Source organism: Stegostoma tigrinum, chromosome 8, assembly GCF_030684315.1.
Source record: "Stegostoma tigrinum isolate sSteTig4 chromosome 8, sSteTig4.hap1, whole genome shotgun sequence".
Taxonomy (NCBI): domain Eukaryota; kingdom Metazoa; phylum Chordata; class Chondrichthyes; order Orectolobiformes; family Stegostomatidae; genus Stegostoma; species Stegostoma tigrinum.
This window is the reverse complement of record NC_081361.1, coordinates 97,358,305-97,379,590: the sequence shown is the minus strand read 5'-3', so window position 1 is coordinate 97,379,590 and position 21,286 is coordinate 97,358,305. Positions and strand designations below refer to the sequence as shown.

At 44.9% G+C, this 21,286-nt stretch overlaps 1 protein-coding gene across 3 annotated transcripts in view; it reads left to right on the top strand.

Moving 5' to 3' along the window:
- Nucleotides 1-21,286, top strand: part of ttll7 (tubulin tyrosine ligase-like family, member 7) — a 283,625-nt gene that overhangs the window by 195,745 nt on the left and 66,594 nt on the right. For all 3 annotated transcript variants that reach the window (XM_059648159.1, XM_059648158.1, XM_059648157.1), the window contains 3 exons: nucleotides 1,507-1,790; nucleotides 8,784-8,918; nucleotides 17,344-17,424. In XM_059648159.1, the coding sequence (XP_059504142.1) occupies nucleotides 1,507-1,790; nucleotides 8,784-8,918; nucleotides 17,344-17,424 (500 nt within the window). The remainder of the gene's footprint in view (nucleotides 1-1,506; nucleotides 1,791-8,783; nucleotides 8,919-17,343; nucleotides 17,425-21,286) is intronic.

Sequence of the window (21,286 nt, the reverse complement as noted above, 5' to 3'; positions counted from 1 at the left end):
ATCCAAACGGACCTTGTCACATCTAAATGATTTTTAATTTATTCATATCTCGAGAAGAATTTTCACCCCCCCCTCTGTTACATTCACACACACAGTCTCTCGCACACATACTTCCACTCTCGTATGCAATTATACACACAGGCGTGCATGTGTATATACCCACATGCACATACACACACATATACAAAAACACACGCACACGTACACACACGTACACACACACAGGCACACGTTCTCTCTCTCACACATACACACTTTCATTGAAATGCATGGGTCTGGGTATTTAAATTGCAACGGTTTTTAAAATTTCAGATGGGTTATTTTTCAGGCGTAGTGTGCCTACCTGTTCTGGCCTGATGGTTAAATATTTGGGCCACTGTTGATTCGGGGGGATGAGGCCAAGCATTAATCGTCTGCTCAGAGAGGCTCAGTCATTAAAGTGAGACTGATGGCTAGAATTTGACAGTCCTACCTCTGCATCAATGTCTGAAAGCTGGGCCATTCTCCCAGCCAAGAGTTAACATTCCCCACCCTCGAGTCTGAGTGGGGAACGTCCTAGAGTATCGTGAGCTGTTTTAATCCCCGATTTAAGAAAAGATATCATTTCATTGGAGATAGTTCAGAGAAGGTTCACTCGGATGATTGTTAGAATGGAGGCATTGTCTGATGCGCAATCTACTGCCTGGAGTTGGGAAGAATGAGAGGTGATCTCACTGAGACATAATGCAATAATTTTAAATACTGAGAGGATGTTTCCCTCATGGGAGAGCCTAGGATCCAAGGGCATAGCCTTAGAACAAAGAGAAGCCAATTTAAGACTGAGATGAGGAGGAATTTCTTCTCTCAGAGAGTTGTGAGTCTTTGGAAGTCTTTACCACAAAGAGGTGTGTGGGCAGAGTCCTTATGTCTATTTAAGTCTGAGATAGATTCTTGATCAGAAATCAAGAATTACAGGGAAAAGGCAGGAAAGTGGGTGTGAGGGGTGGGGCACTGGCTCAGTGGTTAGTACTCGCACCCCATAGTGCGAGTGACCTGGGTTCCACTCCCACCTCAGGTGACTACCTGTACGCAGTTTGCACATTCTCAGAGTGGCACTGTGGGTTCACTTCAGGTGCCTTGGTTTCCCACAGTCTGAAGATGAGCAGGTTAAGTGGAGTGGCTGTGGGAAATTGCCCATAGGTTCCATAGTGCTGGGCACTATGTGGATTAGCCATGGGAAATGCAGGGAAAGGGAAAGGGGGGGTTGGGGTTGAGTCTGAGGGGAGGACTCGATGGGCCATATAGCCTACTTTCACACTACATTGAATGATATAGCAGGTTCGAGGGGCTGAATAGCCTACTCCTGCTCCTATTTGTTATGGTCTAATTTCATGGGCTGTGTTATCAGTAGCAGTCAAGGGGTAAGTGAAGCAGGAAGGATACAAACATCTATTGAACAGAATGTTGCCAGTATAGATCGACAAGTACGGTATTACAATTCATTTTCTTGTTAACAAATCTTTGCAGGAAGGATACAACCAAAGCGTCCGACCGCAGGTATGAAACCGCCACCTTCAGCATTGTCGACTGCATCTTTGCCAATCAGACGTTCCATATCCTGCCCCCGGTCAATCTCTTCCTCAGCAACACATTCGCATTCACAATTAGCTGAACCCCGGTCCACTTCTGCCAAACCCGCTGTGCCCTTGAGCAAGCCTCCTGCAGACACAAGGTCGCAATCGCTGAATCGTAACATGACCAGCCAGCGGATACCACATGCTGCCAGCCTGGGCACCATCCATTCCTCACCGGTAAGCACAACAGATACCACAAAAAGGCTGAACTAATAACTGTATGGACGGCCAGCGCTTTCCTTTTGTTAGGTCCTGTTGAACTGGTCTCAAAATGTTTTCACATAATGGACTTTGATGCACTTTCGTTTATGCAGGGCAACAAAGGGAGAGCTTTGGTTGGGCCCCAGCAGGAGTGTTGAGTCCAGATCTGGTCACTACATTTCAGAAAGGGCAGTCCTGAAGATGGTTTCCCTGAATGGACACGGGGATTTTACTGACCACATAAGGGTTGGGGAAGTTCGGGTGGTTTTTCTTGGAGCAGAGGAGATTGAGAGGATCTTGGTTGGGCATGTTCAAAGTTGTGACAAGTGGGTGGTGTTGGTATTAAACTCTGGAGGTAAACTTTTGATTAGACATGACCCAGGAGTGTAGCTTTCTTGTCAGATTTTTGTTCCAGCTCACTCATCACAAAATACCTAAATCACTGATTACATATATATCATTTCACCTACTTGTCCCTGAATTTAGAGCCATAGAGTCATGAAGATATACAGCATGGAAACTGATCCTTTGGTCCAACTTGTCCATACTGACCAGATATCCTAAATTGATCTAGTTCGATTTACCAGCATTTGGTCCATATCCCTCTAAACCCTGGACAACAAAGTGTGGAGCTGGATGAACACAGCAGGCCAAGCAGCATCTCAGGAGCACAAAAGCTGATGTTTCGGGCCTAGACCCTTCATCAGAGAGGGGGATGGGGTGAGGGTTCTGGAATAAATAGGGAGAGAGGGGGAGGCGGACCGAAGATGGAGAGGAAAGAAGATAGGTGGAGAGAGTATAGGTGGGGAGGTAGGGAGGGGATAGGTCAGTCCAGGGAAGACGGACAGGTCAAGGAGGTGGGATGAGGTTAGTAGGTAGATGGGGGTGCGGCTTGGGGTGGGAGGAAGGGATGGGTGAGAGGAAGAACAGGTTAGGGAGGCAGAGACAGGTTGGACTGGTTTTGGGATGCAGTGGGTGGCGTGGAAGAGCTGGGCTGGTTGTGTGGTGCAGTGGGGGGAGGGGACGAACTGGGCTGGTTTAGGGATGCAGTGGGGGAAGGGGAGATTTTGAAACTGGTGAAGTCCACATTGATACCATATGGCTGCAGGGTTCCCAGGCGGAATATGAGTTGCTGTTCCTGCAACCTTTGGGTGGCATCATTGTGGCAGTGCAGGAGGCCCATGATGGACATGTCATCTAAAGATCTCAATGGAGTCAAGTTAGGTAAAGGGGAAGCACAACGAGATCCAGGTGTTCTTGAACATCAGTCAATGAAAGCAAGCATGCAGGTACAGCAGGTAGTGAAGAAAGCTAATAGCATGCTGGCCTTCATCACAAGAGGAATTGATTATAGGAGCAAAGAAGTCCTTCTGCAGCTGTACAGGGCCCTGGTGAGACCGCACCTGGAGTATTGTGTGCAGTCTCCCAATTTGAGGAAGGACATTCTTGCTATTGAGGGAGTGCAGCGCAGGTTCACAAGGTCAATTCCCGGAATGGCGGGACTATCATATGTTGAAAGATTGGAGCATCTGGGCTTGTATACTCTTGAGTTTAGAAGGATGAGAGGGGATCTGATTGAGACATAAGATTATTAAGGGACTAGACACTGTGGAGGCAGGAAGCATGTTTCCGCTGATGGGTAAGTCCAGGACCAGAGGACACAGTTTAAATATAAGGGGTAGGCCATTTAGAACAGAGTTGAGGAAAAACCTCTTCACCTACAGAGTGGTGGATATATGGAATGCTCTGCCCCAGAAGGCAGTGGAGGCCAACTCTCTGGATGCTTTCAAGAAAGAGATAGAGCTCTTAAAGGTAGTGGAATCAAGGGTTATGGGGATAAGGCAGGAACAGGATACTGATTGTGGATGATCAGCCATGATCAAAATGAATGATGGTGCTGGCTCGAAGGGCTGAATGGCCTACTCCAGCACCTATTTTCTATTATCTACTCATATACCCATCCAGATGCCTTTTAAATGTTATTATTGTACCGGCCTCCACCATTTTTTCTGGCAGCCCAGTCCATACACACATCACCCTCTGTCAAAAAGTTGCCCCTTTGGTCCCCTTTAAAATCTTTCCCCTCTCTCACCTTAAAACTATGCCCTCTCGTTTTGGACTCCCCCACCCTGCGATAAAGACTTTGGCTATTCACACTTTCCATGATCCTCATGAGAAAGTAATCCAGAATTAAGCATTCTGAAGGGGCTGTATGCCATAAATCATGCCCCTAATTGGTTTTATAAACTTCGAGAAAGGTCATCCCTCAGCCTTCAATTCTCCAGGGAAAATAGCCCCAGCTTATTCAGCCTCTCCCTACAGCTCAAACCCTCCAACCCTGCCAATCTCCTCGTAATTTTTTTCGGAACCCTTTCAAGTTCACAACATCTTTCCAATAGCAGGGACCCCAGAATTGAATGTAGTATTCCAAAAGTGGGCTAACTAATGCCCTGTACAGCAGTAACGTGACCTCCCAACTCCGAAACTCAATGCACGGACCAATAAAGGCAAGCATACCAAATACCTTCTTCACTATCTGGCCTACCTATGATTCTCCTTTCAAGGAGCTATGAACCTACGCTCCAAGGCCTGTTTGGTCAGCAGCACTAATGATCCCATTTTTCCTAATTCCAGTTTGCTCCCAGGCATCCCTTCCAGAGCATGCTTGATATTAACAGCTCCTTATAACAATAAGTTCCTTTTTGGTCTCGCTCATTCCTATCTCTGCAACTCCTCTGCTCCTGTAATGCACCAAGGCATCTGGACCCCTCCAATATTGGTCTCTTGAACATCCCCAATCTCTGCCATTCCACCAACAGTGGCCATCCCTCTGCCCTATAATTTCCTCCCTACCCTTCTCTGCTTCTCTGTCCCTCTCTCTTATCCAGAAAATCAACCTGTGACCAAGTTCTTTGAGGTCTGACCTTATATCGCTCTCTGTGGTTCAGTGTCAAAATGGCAGGTGCTAATGCCACCTCACTGATAACGCAGAGGCTGAGTCTCAGGGCTCAAATCCCACCACAGCGGCTGGTGAAATTTGAGTTCAATTAAATCTGGATTCATGTCATGGTGACCAAATATCTATCATGGATTATTGTTAATAATTCATCTCTGCTATTTTAGGGACGGACATCCGCTCTCCTACAAGGGATTCCAGACCCACAGAAAAATGTTTAACTTTTAATTGCCCTCTGAAATGGCCCAGTGAGCCACTGAATTCAAGAACAATTAAGCACAGGCAGCTCATATTAACCTTGCCAATGGCAGCCAAGTCCCATGAGCCAATAAAGAGAACGAAAAGTTTAATTTACCTTTAGAATGTTGTGAAACCTTGAAGATGCTATACAGATGCAATGTCTTGTTAATGCTCAGCTACTTATAGAAAAGTTCTTCTGAATTAAGGAAAATCAGAAAAATGTTTGTGCATTTCAGAAGGAAATAGGATATGTGCATGTAAAGGTGTGGGGGTTGTTCAGTAAAAATTTGAGGAAAACAAATAAAGAAAATTAGAGCCTTTCCCCCATCCTATCATTTGCTGAAATCTGGAATTGGTGAGCTGAAATTGTAGTAGGATCAGATTCATCGGGAAAATGGACAGAGTAGCTGCCTTCTGTGCTTTAAAACCTTATGATGCTATAACTGAAATCGTGCTTTCATGAGACTGACATAAGATTGACAGACTGAATGGTTTCCTTCTGTGCTCTTGTTTACCTGTTGAGGGGAGACAATGGCCTAGTGATATTATCACTGGACTATTAATCCAGAGACCCAGGTAATGTTCTGAGGACCTGGGTTTGAATCCTGCCACAGCAGATGGAAGAATTTGAATTCAATAAATATCTGGAATTAAGAATCTAATGATAACTGTGAATTGATGGTTGGAAAAACCCATCTGGTTCACTAATGTCCTTTAGGGAAGGAAACTGTCATCCTTACCTCATCTGGCCTATATGTGACTCCAGACCCACAGCAATGGGGTTGACTCTTAACTGCCCTCTGAGCAATTAGGGATGGACAATAAATGCTGCCTAACCAGCAACACCCTCATCCTGTAAACGAATAAAAAAAACTTCTGTATTTACTAAAATGTGAGGCTGGATGAACACAGCAGGCCAAGCAGCATCTCAGGAGCACAAGCATAAGCTTTTGTGCTCCTGAGATGCTGCTTGGCCTGCTGTGTTCATCCAGCCTCACATTTTATTATCTTGGAATCTCCAGCATCTGCAGTTCCCATTACTTCTGTATTTACTGTTAGCATTTGGGCCAAACCTTATCGCTGCAGGATGGGCTGGGTAGATCTGTGTTGCTGCTACGGTAAGGGGTTATGTTGGAGGTGGTGGTGGATGCATTACGGACTCACTTGGGAAGTCTAGCTCACCGTGGCGTCCTAATTCCCAGGTCTGATGAGAGTCAGCGTGAGTTTCATGCAGAGATTTTGGAATAACCCAAACTTTCACATAGAACATTACAGCACAGTACAGGCCCTTCGGCCCTCAGTGTTGTGCCGACCTGTCATACCGATCTGAAGCCCATCCAACATACACTGATTCCACGTACGTCCATATGCTTATCCAATGACAACTTAAACATACCTAAAGTTGGCGAATCTACTACCGTTGCAGGCAAAACATTCCATTCCCTTACTACTCTCTGAGTAAAGAAACTACCTCTGACATCTGTCCTATATCTTTCACCTTTCAATTTAAAGCTATGCCCCCTCATGCTCGCCGTCACCATCCTAGAAAAAAGGCTCTCCCTATCCACCATATCTAACCCTTTCATTATTTTATATGTTTCAATTAAGTCACCTGTCAACCTTCTTCTCTCTAATGAAAACAGCCTCAAGTCCCTCAGCCTTTCCTCGTAAGACCTTCCCTCCATACCAGTCAACATCCTAGTAAATCTCCTCTGCACCCTTTCCAAAGCTTCCACATCCTTCTTATAATGCGGTGACCAGAACTGTACGCAATACTCCAAGTGCGGCCGCACCAGAGTTTTGTAGAGCTTCACCATAGCCTCTTGGTTCCGGAACTCGATCCCTCTATTAATAAAAGCTAAAACACTGTATGCCTTCTTAACAGCCCTGTCAACCTGGGTGGCAACTTTCAAGGATCTGTGTACATGGACACCGAGATCTCTCTGCTCATCTACACTACTAAGAATCTTACCATTAGCCCTGTACTTTGCCTTCCAGTTACTCCTACCAAAGTGCATCACCTCACACTTGTCTGCATTAAACTCTATTTGCCATCTCTCAGCCCAGCTCTGCAGCTTATCTATGTCTCTCTGCAACCTACAGCATCCTTCGTCTCTATCCACAACTTCACCGACCTTAGTGTCGTCTGCAAATTTACTAATCTATCCTTCTATGCCCTCATCCAGGTCAGTTATAAAAATTGACAAACAGCAGTGGACCCAACACCGACCCTTGCGGTACACCACTAGTAACTGGTCTCCAGGATGAACATTTCCCATCAACTACCACCCTCTGTCTTCTTTCAGCAAGTCAATTTCCGATCCAAACTGCTATATCTCCCACAATTCCATTCCTCCGCATTTTGTACAATAGCCTATTGTGGGGAACCTTATCGAACACCTTGCTGAAATCCATATACACCACATCAACCGGTTTACTCTCATCTACCTGTTTGGTCACCTTCTCAAAGAACTCAATAAGGTTTGTGAGGCACAACCTTCCCTTCACAAAACCGTGCTGACTATCCCTAATCAATTTGTTATTTTCCAGATGATTATAAATCCTATCCCTTATAACCTTTTCCAACACTTTACCAACAACTGAGGTAAGGCTCACTGGTCTATAATTACCAGGGTTGTCTCTACTCCCCTTCTTGAACAGGGGAACCACATGCGCTATCTTCCAGTCGTCTGGCACTATTCCTGTAGACAATGACAAGTTAAAGATCAATGCCAAAGGCTTGGCAATCTCCTCCCTGGCTTCCCAGAGGATCCGAGGATAAATCCCATCCAGCCCAGGGGACTTATCTATCTTCACCCTCTGGAGGATTTCTAATACCTCTTCCTTGTGAACCTCAATCCCACCTAGTCTAGTAGCTTGTATCTCAGTATTCTCCCTGACAACATTGCCGTTTTCGAGAATGAATACTGTTGAAAAATATTCATTTAGTGCTTCCCCTATCTCATCTGACTCCACACACAACTTACCACTACTATCCTTGATTGGGCCTAATCTTACTTTCGTCATTCTTTTATTCCTTAAATACCTGTAGAAAGCCTTAGGGTTTACCCTGATCCTATCCGCCAACAACTTCTCATGTCTCCTCCTGGCTCTTCTGAGCTCCCTCTTTAGGTCTTTCCTGGCTACCTCGTAGCCCTCAAGTGCCCTAACTGAGCCTTCACATCTCATCCTAACATAAGCCTTCTTCTTCCTCTCGACCAGAGATTCCAGCTCCTTCGTAAACCACGGCCACCGCGCTCTACAGCTTCCTCCCTGCCTGACAGGTACATACTTATCTAGGACACAGAGGAGCTTTTCCTTGAATAAGCTCCACATTTCTAATGTGCCCATCCCCTACAGTTTCCTTCCCCATCTTATGCTCCCTAAATCTTGCCTAATCTCATTGTAAGGGAAGGGAAAGGCTCCCACAGCCTACCCTTGGTTCGTGGTTAGGTGGGTGGAAATGCTGCTGTTTCCAGGAGTGTCCCAGAGGAATTCCTGTGTGCACATTCTTTCTTTTGCCCCCCCTGGGTTCTGATGTTATCCCGACAATGTGAGTTGCTCTTTCCACAGATATTAACAGACACTACTATCAATGTAACAACCCATCAGCCAAAAAAAGGACATATGGAAAACCCGACTTGCAATAATGAGCAGAGAATGGCTAAATCTAGTGTCGTTTTGACCATCCTGTTTAGTTTGGACTGTTTCAGTTGACTTTGAACTGTTAAACATCAGTGGTCTCACATTAATCCTGACCACTTGTCTTTCAGCGTTCCGCCATTCAAAATTTCAGAACGAAGGAACAAGAGGAGGAATTGACCAAGGAAGTACTGGTGGCCCTGAATGAAATGAGAATTAAATTCCCAGGGAAAACAAACGAGGAAGCTGAGGTTCTGCTTGATGAAGTAAGTGGGACAGATTGTCATAAGTCATTGCGGAATTATAAGCTTTGCAGTAAAACAAAAAATCATTTATGAACAAACTTTATTATCTTGGTAAAGAGAGACATGTTGTTAAAACCCAAAACAAAATGTTGACTGTTTGATGTGACTCAGCATTGGGTAACATTTACTGACAATCACAAATGCACCAATTGCTGTCATTGAAACCCTACAGTGTGGGAGCAGGCCATTTGGCCCGTCTGGTCCACACTGACCCTCTGAAGAGGATCCCAGCCTCCGAAATCCTGCATTTCCCGCAGCCAATCCACCTGACCAACACATCTCTGGACTGTGGGAGGAAACCAGAGCACCAGGAGCGAACCCACACAGACACAGGGAGAATGTGCACACTCCACACAGACAGTCACCAGACGGTGGAACCGAACCCATGTCCCTGGCGCTGTGAGGCAGCAGTGCTGACCACTGAGCCACCATAATTGTTTTACTATCAATTTAAGATAGTCAGTTGGTCTAATAATGTGGCTCATGTACAGCTGCTAGATGCAACAAACATTCATAAACAAGAACCCATTGTTTGCAAACAAAAAGGATATTTGATTTTTAGATAATTTTTTGACGCACCTTGGCACAGAGTTGGCCATTTGGCCCTTTGTGATTGCAACAGTTCTATCATTCAACGTCAATCTCCAAACCTTTCCCCCATGCTCTTCCACGTTATTTCTTTCCAAATAACCATCCAATGCTCCTCCTAAATGTCTCGGTTGAAGCTGCCTCCACCACATTTCCAGGCAGTGCATTCCACACACGAACTACTCGCTGGGTGAGAGAGTTTTTATTCTCCCATCACCCTTACTTCATTTGTGCATAAGCCATCTAAAATCCAACCCAGCTCTTATCTGTTTTTATCTGAAATACAGATAGTGGCCTCCCACGCCTCTCATTCTCTGCATAAGGCAGAGGAGAGTCAGGGTTGGAACTTCATTGCTGCCTTTATTCTTGCATGCATCGTGCAAAGTCTGCATTTGTTACATCTGTAATCGGCCTAGAGCTGAATGTCTTGTAAGACTGGGACTGTTAAGAGTCAACCACATTGCAGTGGATTTTGAGTCACATGTAGACCAGACCAGATGTGAACGGAGGATTTAAAAAAACCCAAAAAAACTATAGATGCTGTAAAATCAGGAACAAAATCAGAAGCTCAGCATGCCTGGCAGCATCTGTGGAGAGAAATCAGAGTTAACGTTTCGGGTTGAGTAGCTGTTCCTCAGAAGGGTGGAGGATCGCCATCTCTAAAGGGCTTCAGTGGGCCAGCTGGGTTTTTGCAACAATAGCTGAGAGTTTCATTGTTACCGTTCCTGACGATACTTTTCAATTTCTGATCTATTAATTGAATTTCACCAACTACTGTACTGGGAATCGAACCCATGTGACCACATCTCTCTGGGCTCCATCTCCACCTGTCATTTCCTTTCAGCTTATGTAACCTTCTCCTAGCTGTATCCACCTCTGAAGAAGGGTCACAGACTCAAAACGTTAACCCTGCTTTCTCTCCACACACCTGTTGAGTTTTGCCAGCAATTTCTGTTCTTGTTTCAGATTTTCCAGCTTCTGCAATTCTTTGGCTTTTCATTCGCCTTGGTCCTCTGAGTACTGTTTTCATCAAATAAGTGAAGCTGCAGGACAAAAAGCTTAGAATTCCATCCAAAAATCATGAACAAGACGATGACTCATTTTTTTTTGCTAAAATTCAAATCTGCAATAGCTGACCAACTTGGGAAGTTAAGTCATTGAGTTGAGTGAGTTGTGGTTGGTGAGAATAAGCATCTCAGTTATCATCTCTTTCAAGGAAATGTGGTTTCTGAGTTTTACATAGAGCTGGACTTTAAGAGCTGATAATACCCCCTGAGTTATTGCGGCACACTGGGCTTCATAGCCTGGATCTGACACCGTCGTGGCTGAGGGACTTTCCCCTTGGTTGGAGAATGTGGAACTAGAAATCACAGTCTCACGTTGACCATTTGAGAATGAGAGGTGAAGAAACTTTGTCATTCAGAGAGCTGTGAATCTTTGGAATTCCTCACCCCAGGACACTGTAAAGTCTCTGCCATAGAGCATTTTCAGAGCTGAAATTGAGAGCTGTTGAGGGAATGGAGGGAAATGGACAAAGGGTAGGTATGTTCAGTTGATGTGAAAGTTCAATCATGACCTGAGAGAATGGTGGAAGAGGCTTGAGGGGCTGAATGGCCTATTCCTGTGGCTATTCCTTACTCCTCTTTGACTACAGTTCCATAGCAACCATCTGATCTTCAGTATGCTACTCATTGGCCATTCTGGGCATGTTCTTATCTTTGAGAGAGTGCAAGAGCGAGAGAGAGCGCGAGAGAGAGCAATCTCAGACAATGAGTGATTGCATAGCCTGGCGTTGTTTTCTGCAGCTGTGGAGTGTAAGGGGGACATGATTGAAATGTATAAAATGATGAGGGGTAGTCAGGAAGAAATCTAAAACCAAAAAAGAGAGAACTGTGGATGCTGGAAATCAGAAACATAATCAGAAATTGCAGCAAGAAATGCAGGAGGTGTAGCAGCGTCTGTGGAGAGAAAGCAGAGTTAACGTTTCAGGTCCAGTGAACCTTCCTCAGAAGAATCCTTTCCCCGTGGTGGAGGAATTAATGACAAGAGGCATACATTAGGGGTAAGGGACAGGAGGTTTAGAAAGGGTTGTGAGGAAAATTGTTTTCATCCAGGGGCTGGTGGGAGAGGTAAGGGAGGAATCCTGTAAAGTGAGAGAGGTAAAACTGTCGGAACATTGAAGAAATATTTAGATGTGCACTTGTGTGATGCCAAATTATAGTAGGCTCTGAGCCAAGTTCTGGAAAATGGGATTAGAATAGGTGGTTATAGGTTAGGTGAGATAACAAGGTGGAGAGCTGGATGAACACAGCAGGCCAGGTAGCATCAGAGGAGCAGGAAAGCTGACGTTTCAGGTTGGGACCCTTCTTCAGAAAGGCTCTGGAGATAATGGGAACTGCAGATGCCGGAGAATCCGAGATAACAAAGTGTGGAGCTGGATGAACACAGCAGGCCAAGCAGCATCTTAGGATTTGTGGTCCTAAGATGCTGCTTGGCCTGCTGTTTTCATCCAGCTCCACACTTTGTTATCGCTGATCCTCCAGAAACACCAGGTCCTACTATCTGAGTGAGTTATAGGTTAGGTGGTTGTTTTTGGCTGGCAAAGACTCAATGGGCCCAAGGGCCTTTATGTGTGCTGTAGAGCTTTGTGACTGTTTGACAATAGAATGTTCTGGCCAAGGGAGCGGAACAGGCCAGTGTAACACCCATATTACCACATAGAGCACTGGAGGGTGGTGATTTGCCACGAGGGGGCAAAACCTTTCATTAAACTATCACCAAGTTCTGCTCTGGCTGAGAACCATCCATTTCAGACCTAAACTTTTGGCTTCCTGGTTTACTTGAGTCACACTATCGAACAACTGAAGACTTTAATTACTGATAATGAAATCATGGAGATGTGGGTGGAGGTGGAGGGGAATAAAAATAAATGCCTGGGAACAATTGGAAAATGATTGACTCTCCCCCATAAAAGGCCAAAGCCTCAAAATGGATCCTTTAATCAGACACAATAATAGTCTGGTGAAAATACTAAGCGCAAAGTATATTTTTTCACTAAATAGTTGTATTCATGTACTCAACCTGACTACTGAGACAAAAGACTTAATATCAATGGACTCGCGTCTTAAAGGCACCCATTCAATCAAAGCTGCTGTCATTCTTTTTGTTAAATAGCGATAGAAAGACTGATTCTTTCATTGTTAGTTTATGAATGTGTCTAAGCTTTTCTTCTCAAATCAATAGATGCTGGAGAGCATTTCTCTTCCTTTCAATGATGCTTTTGAAGTCTCTGTGTTTAAAATGCCAGCAGGGAAGGCAATTCTTCAGGACAGTAATAGCATAACTCAGCTTTAGACACTCTACTCTGGAATGTTTAGGCCCAGAGGGAGATTTTTCTTTTGAGAACACTCAGGGGAGACACTGGGGAAATGGGAAACTGGGCTTGTTCCTCCACCAGCAGAGGAGCCATAGAGAGGTGGAGTGGTGAGGCGTTTCGATGGGCTAACTAGGGAGACATTGCTTCCACTGAGAAGAGTTTTGAGGAGTCTGCAGTGTTTCAAAGAAGCACAGCACAAGCTGGATGAACAGACCTCGTTTTCCATTGGGGCGCATCATAGCCTCAAGGTGTCGACATTGACTTCCATACCGTTACAGCATTATGTCTGTTCCCCACTTTACAGTCTCTGACCACCCACCTTCTCCCCTCCCTATCCTCCCCCACAGCCTTGTCTTGTTTGTGTTCCACTTCTGAAGAAGTCATATTGAACTCAAAATGCTTACTCTGTTCCTCTCTCCAACAAATGCTGCCAGTCCTGCTGAATTTCTCCAGCAATTTTTGTTTTTGGTTCAGACTTTTGGAATCTGCAGTCTTTTCATTTCATTGTGATTGGCAAAAGAACCACAAAAGCAATCGAAATACATTTTTGTCGTGGAATGTAAGTATTGTTGGCTGGGCTAGCGTTTACTGTCTGCCCTGAATTGCCCTGGTGATGAGCTGCCTTCTTGAACTGCTACATGTAGGTTGACCCACATTGCCCCTAGGGACAGAATTCCAGGATTTTGAACTAGTGACAGTGAAGGAACGACGATATATTTCCAAGTCAGGACAGTGAGTGGCTTGGAAGAATACTTGCAACTTGCCCAATTGTAAGTTGTTGTGATTGGGAATGAGCTGGCCGAATGAGCTAGTTCAGGCACCATGGGCCGAATGGTTTCAGTTTGAACTGGATCACTTGATGCTGCCCAAATGGTCAGGGGAAAGTGGTAGTTCAACATAGAACATAGAAAAGTACAGCACAGTACAGGCCCTTCAGCCCATGATGTTGTGCCGTGGAATAATCCTAATCCAAAAATAAAATAACCTAACCTACATTCCCCTCAATTCACTGCTGTCCATGTGCATGTCTAGCAGTCGCTTAAATGTCACTAATGACTCTGCTTCCACGACTTCCACTGGAAAAGTATTCCATGCGTTCACAACTCTCTGGGTGAAGAACCTCCCTCTGACGTCTCCTTCCTCCTTACACCTTAAAACTATCACCTCTCGTGGCAGTCAATCCTGCCCTGGGGAAAAGTCTCTGGCTATCGACTCTATCCATGCCTCTCATTACCTTGTACACCTCAATCAGGTCACCTCTCTTCCTCCTTCTCTCCAGAGAGAGAGAAGTCTGAGCTCAGGTCAACCCCTCCTCGTAAGACATGCCCTCCAGTCCAGGTAGCATCCTGGTAAACCTCCTTTGCACCCTCTCCAAAGCCTCCACATCTTTCCTATAATAAGGCGACCAGAACTGGACACAACATGCCACACAAGGAGTATTCGTGAATAGGTCAATGTACAGGTGGGAATTTGGTCTTTGGCCCCAACTGCACTCCAAGTAACAAGATAATTTGAGAAGAGTAACGTGGGAAAAGTTAAAGTAGAAGCACATGAGGCCCCCAGCATTGGAGCAGTTGCTTTTGATCCTTCACGCTGACTGTCCAGGTTCAGTTGAGACCCTCCTGCAATTGGGCAGGGGCATTTTATATGGTAGCATGCTATACCTAGGGCCCACCACACCCCACTGACTTCAGTGAGGTCAAATAATAAGTGCCATCTTAGCACTGAGGTCTCAAGCCAATCCACAACATCAGGACCATAAACATTATCTGATCCTGAGTAAAACAGCTGGCATTTTGCAGGTTTGGCAAATAACTGGCAGAAGCAGAGATTGAATCATAGAACCCCTACGGTGTGAATGCATGGCCATTCAGCCCATCGAGTCCACATTGATGTTCTGAAGAGCACCCCACTCAGACTGACTTCCTCCCCTATCCCCATAACCCCACATTTACCGTGATTAGTCCATCCAACCTGCACACCTCTGGACTGTGGGAGGAAGCCAGAGCACCTGGAGGAAACGAGCGCAGAATATGCAGACTCCCCACAGAGTCACTTGAGGCTGGAATTGACCTCAGGTCCCTGTTGTGAGGCAGTGCTAACCACGGAGTCACCGAGCTGCCATTTTGAATGTGGCAACTTTCTTTATGAGGTGATTCCTTTTCCCTGACCGTACTTTATTCATCCATGCATTACAAACTCACCACCTTGCGGTAGCTTCACTTATAAAACAGGCCTGAAAAAAGTGGAAAAGAACCAATGTATCCCAGACCAGGCTTTCTCTTCTGATGATCGAGTGGGGGGGTTGGTGTTGGTGTGGTTAATGTCAATGTCTGGTGGGAACACGCCCTTTCTGTTGGATTCCCACCTACTTTAAAGATGGCTGAATCTCCCCCCATCATTTGTATCCTCATAAATCAGCAATGAGCTGGTGGATGGTGGCATTGTGGTAATGCCATTGGGCTTATAATTCCAGAACACCACACAAGTACTCAGAAACCAGGGGTTCAAATCCCATCATGCAGCTGATGGTATTTAAATTCAATGAATAAATCTGAAATTGAAAGCTAGTCTCAGTGATGGGGACCATGGCAGTTATAAATGATTGTTGTAAAGAGTTCATAGGCAAATAAGAAAGAATGAACAATAAATGCTGGCCTTGCCAGTGAAGGAAAGCACCCAATAATTTGCATTTATATAGCACCTGTAACACCATAAAATTTCCCAAGGAGCTTCATTGGGAAGCAAGGTCTCTAAGCAGCTGTGCCCACCACTTCACTTTATAGTTACTCATGGGAAGTGGGCATCATTTATAGCCGATCGGTAATGTCCAACAACGCTGAAGGAACGGCAATATATTTCCAAATCAGGATGGTGAGTGGTTTAGAGGGGGACTTGCAGGGGGTGGTGTTACTATGTATCTGCTGCCGTTGTCCTTCTAGATGGAAGTTGTCGTGGGTTTGGAAGGTGCTGCCTGAAGATCTGTGGTGGATTTCTGCAGCACATCTTGTAGATAGTACACACTGCTGCTACTCAGCATCTGTGGTGGAGGGAGTGGATGTTGGATGTGGTGCCAATCAAGCGGCTGCTTTATCCTGGATAGTATCAAGCTTCTTGAGTGTTGTTGGGGCTGCACTGATCCAGGCAAGTGGGGAGTATCCCATCACAGTCCTGACGTGTGCCTTGTAGGTGGTGGGCAGGCTTTGGGGGGTCAGGAGGTGAGTTACTTGTCACAGTATTCCCAATCTCTGACCTATTTGTATAACCACAGTATTTATAAGGTGAGTCCAGCTGTGGTCAATGGTAACCCCAGAATGTTGGCAGTGGGAGATTCAATGATGGTAATACCATTGAATACCAAACGATTAGATTCTGAGGAACAGTCAATGAATCCAAAATATTAATTCTGACTTTTCTCCACAGGTGCTGCTAGACCTGCTCAGCCTTCCCAGCAAATTCTGTTTTTGCTTCTGATTTCCAGTATCCACAGTTCTTCCTGTGTTTAGTGATTAGATTCTCCCTTGTTGGAATTGGTCAATACCTGGCACTTCGTGGTGTGAATGTTACTTACCACTTGTCAGCACAAGGCTAGGTATTGTCCAGGACATGCTGCATTTGGATATGAACTGCTTCAGTATCTGAGGAGTTGTGTGTGTTGCTGAACCTTAGTGCCGCACTGTACAGTCAGCCTGGATTTTGGGGTCAACTTTCTAGAATGAGATTTGAACCCATAATCATTGGACAAGATGGCCAGCAACTGAGCATCGAGTCATTTGATTTTCCCGATTTCAATTCTACATCAAAGAAACCATTTTCAAAGCTTGTGTTGTTCTCGGAATCGAAATCAGCAACTCAGTAATCATCAGCTTCTATTTCAATTTAACTTAACAATCAGGGGAAGCAATGGCCTAGTGGTATAATTGCTGGACAGTTAGTCCAGAGACCCAGATAATTCTCTGGGGACGTGGGTTCAAATCCTACCACAGCAGATGGTGGAACTTGAATTCAACAAAATGTCTGAAATTAAGAATCTGATGATGACCATGAATCAATTGTCAGGAAAAACCCCTCTGGTTCATTAATCTCCTTCAGGGAAGGAAACTACCATCTTTACCTGGCCTGGCCTACATCTGACTCCAAACCCACAGCAATGTGGTTGACTCTCAACTGCCCTATGGGCAATTGGGGATGGGTAATAAAGTGCTGCCTAGCCAGTGATGCCCTCATTCCATGAATGAATAAAGGGAAAAAAAAAACCAAGATAATAACTTTTTCCACTTGGTTTGCTGGAGAAGCTAATCCTGATTCTCAGATGCCTGGAGATGATTTACCCTAATTTGCCTAATACTCGACTTTGTTATTTTCAGTATAATGATGCAGCTTTGTAATGATATTCTCAAACCCTTTCAATTCAATTCACAGATACTAGACAACTGGAAGTATCATAAACCAAAAGTAGCCTCTTATTGGCTTGTCAAACTGGACTCCGCAAAGCAACGTAAGGTAGGTGACTGTAGCCATAGAGTCGCAGAGATCTACCGCACAGATACAGGCCTTTCGGCCCATCAACTCCACGCCAGTCAAAAACAAGCACCTGACTATTCCAGTCCCAATTTCCAGCAGTTGGCCCATAGCCTTGTATTCCTTGCCATCTCAAGTGTACATCTGAATACTTATAGAATAGAATCAGAATATACAGTACAGAAAGAGGCCATTTGACCGATCATATTTGTACTGCTTTCCAAAAGAGCTACTCAGCCTGTCCCATGCTCCAGCCCTATCTCTGTAGCCTGCTAAATGCATTTCTTTCAAATATCAATCCAGCTCTCCTATGCAATCCACCATCACTACTCTCTCAGGCAGCACATTCCAAATCCTAACAACTCTGAGTAAAGAAGTTTCTCATCTCACTCTTAGCTCTCTTGCTGGCAATCTAGAAACTGTGACCCCCTAGTTATTCACAAACCAACTAGTAGAAACAGAATATCCTTCTTTACCCTGTCAACATAATTTTTAATCAGTGCGATAAGTTCAACTTTTAATCTTCTTGGCCCCAAGGAGAATAAACCTAGTTTCTCCAATTTTCCATGTGTCTAAAATCCATCATTCCTGGGATCATTCAGGTAAATCTCTTTGCACCCCCTCCAGGGCTTTAACATCCTTAGTTAAATAAGGTGCCCAGAACTGAATGCAATACTCTAACATTCCTTCAATGTTGTGATGATTTTTGCCTCTACCACCCTTACATGTAGTAAGAGCCTAACTTCCACAGTGCTCTGGGAGAAAAAGCTGTCTAAACATCATGTTTAAATCTCTTGCTCTTTATTTTGGTCATTGATCCATCCATAAGAGGCAAAATCTCCTTCCTACCTCCCATAAATATGCCCTTCGTAACTTAATACAGCTGGATTGTGATCCCCCCCAGTTTCCCCTACTCCAAGGGCAATACTCCAATCTTTCCAATCTCTTTTCACAACTGAAACACTCCAGCCCAGGGAACATCCAGGTAAATCTCCTGTGCTCCCTCTCAGGTACAGTCACACCTGCCTCTTCTAATGAGAATTCCAGAACAGCAGCCAATACTAATCATACAGCAAGTGAAGTCGCTTTCCTTCAGAAACAAAGTTGCTGGAAAAGCTCAGCAGGTCTGGCAGCATCTGAGGAGGAGAAAACAGAGTTAACGTTTCTGGTCTGGTGAGCCTTCCTCAGAACTGGGTCATGGGACCAGAAACATTAACTCTGTTTTCTCCTCCACAGATGCTGCCAGACCCGCTGAGCTTTTCCAGCAACTTCTGTTTTTTGTTCTGGATTTACAGCATCCACAGTTCTTTGGTTTTTATTTTCGCTTCCCTTCAGATGCTACTGTAGAAATGTTCAGCTGGATATAGTGCTTTTTTTTTTTATTAGTTCGCTTATTCATTTTTTTGGGATCTGTGCTGGGCCCACAATTGTTTACAAAGTGTGTTAATGACTCAGACGAGGAAAGTGAATATACCATACCCAAGTTTGCAGATGATACAAAAAAATGGGTGGGAAGACAGATGACAAGGATGAGTCAAAACATGAGAGGAATGTAGACAGTTTAAGCAAGTGGGCAAAATCTTGGCCTATGGAATATAACATGAGGGAATGTGAGGTTATGCGGGAAGAATACAACATGGTGAATATTGGTTGGAATTTAAAGGATTGGGAAGTCTTTTAAAAACCACCAGAGGATAATTTCAATAAGCAGTAAGGGGAGGGGCGGGGGGGGGAAAAACAGGATGAAATATGTCAGTGATCTAGCTAGTAATAAGAAAGAAGAGTTTAAGTTACTTAAAATGTAAGAGACAGACGAGAGAGGACATTGGATCGCTGGGAAGTGAGGCCGGAGAAGTTGTAGTAGAAATTACTTAAGAAATGGTGGAGAAACTGAATAGGTATTTTGCATCAGTTTTCATGGTGCAATTGGAAGCAGCAAATCAGAATTTCAAGAGAGTCGGGGGCAGAGATGAGCGTCATGGCCGTTGCTAAGAAGGTGGTGCTGGGGAAGCTGAAGGTGGATAGATCACCCAAACCAGATGGACTACACCCCAGAGTTCCAAAGGGGATGGCTAAGAAGATCAGAGGCTCATAGAGGCATTGGTGGTGATCTTTCAGGCATCACTGGAGTCAGAGGTGCCAGAGGACTGGAAAATAGCTGATGTAACAGGCCTGTTTATGAAGGAAGGGAGCTGGTTGGCCTGACCTTTGTAAGTAAGATTTTAGAGTCCGTTAAGGATAAAAATGTCAGTACTTGGAAGAGCATGACTAACTAGAGTTGAGTCAATGCTTCATTTATCTTACAGTTAGGAGATGTTAATGTATATCTTAGTGTCCAGATTTCAAAGGAGTCCACTATCTTCCACAGCTCGTTATTTATTGTGTAAGTTTCTGAGGCAGACAGAAAAGTAGATTTAATGTAGCAGCTTATGAGATTTCCTCCTTGTCACAAGTTTCAGTTTTCATGTTAACACATCTGTCATCTTCACAGAATTTTACTTCTGGCTATCTCTATCCTTCTGCTCATGTCTGCACTACATCTGTCACTGTTCTCATTTCACCTAAATAGACAAACCTACCTACCTGTCTCAGTGTGACACCTTCCCTTTCAAAGAACAAAAACAAAGTTGCTGGAAAAGCTCAGTGGGTCTGGCAGCATCTGTGGAGGAGAAAACAGAGTTGACGTTTTGGGTCCGGTGACCCTTCCTCAGAAGGTCTGTTTTCTCCTGCTGAGCTTTTCCACCAACTGTTTTACAGCACCAGCAGTTCTTTTGGTTTTTACCTTCCCTTTCAATTTTCACTCTGGTCACCGAGCACATTCCTTCAAACTACATGGTCTTTTTGAGCTTCACACTCAATGCATATTCCAAACTTCAGCATTCTACTGTCAGCAGCAGATATGTGGGAACACCACCCACCTGCAACTTCCTGTGCAAGACATCCTTCCTGACTTGGAAATATATCGCTGTTCCTACAGTCACTGGATTAAATTCCTGGAATATCCCCCCCTAATGGCATTGTAGACCAACTTACAGCACAGGGACTGCAGCGGTTCAAGAAGACAGCTCACCGTCACCTTCTCTAGGGCAATTAAGGATGGGCACTAAATGCTGGGACCAGCCAGCAACACCTCGTGAATGAACAAAAGTATTTTGTTGGCTGTATTGTTAGGGCACTCTGGGGTTTTTTGATGCTTTCATCTCCAGAACTTACCCTAGAGGTAAATCTAATACCAGGAATATTTGTCCTTTGAACAGATTGAATAATTATGGAATCCTTAGTGTGGAAGCAGGCCGCTCAGCCCATCGCAATTTACCAATCCTCCAAAGAGCATCCCACTCAGACCCACCCCCAACCCTACTGGGGCAGCACAGTGGCTCAGTGGTTAGCACTGCAGCCTCATAGTGCCAGGGACCCGGGTTCGATTCCCACCTCGGATGACTGTCTGTGTGGAGTTTGCACATTCTCCCTGTGTCTGCGTGGGTTGCCTCCGGGTGCTCCAGTTTCCTCCCACAGTCCAAAGATGTGGGGGTTAGGTGGATCGGCCATGTTAAATTGCCCATAGTGTTCAGGGGTTTGTGGGTTATCGGGGGATGGGTCTGGGTGGGATGCCTCAAGGGGCAGTGTGGACTTGTTGGGCCAAAGGGCCTTTTTCCACACTGTAGGGAATCTAATCTATTCCTGTAACCCTGCATTTTCCCCTTGCTAATCCACTTAGCTTGCATATCCCTGGACACTACGGTCAGTTTAGCATGGCCAATCCACCCTAACCTGCACATTTATAGCAAAATTTGGCAGGAGCTGGGGAATGTGGATTGGGAGCAGCTGTTTGAGGGTAAATCCA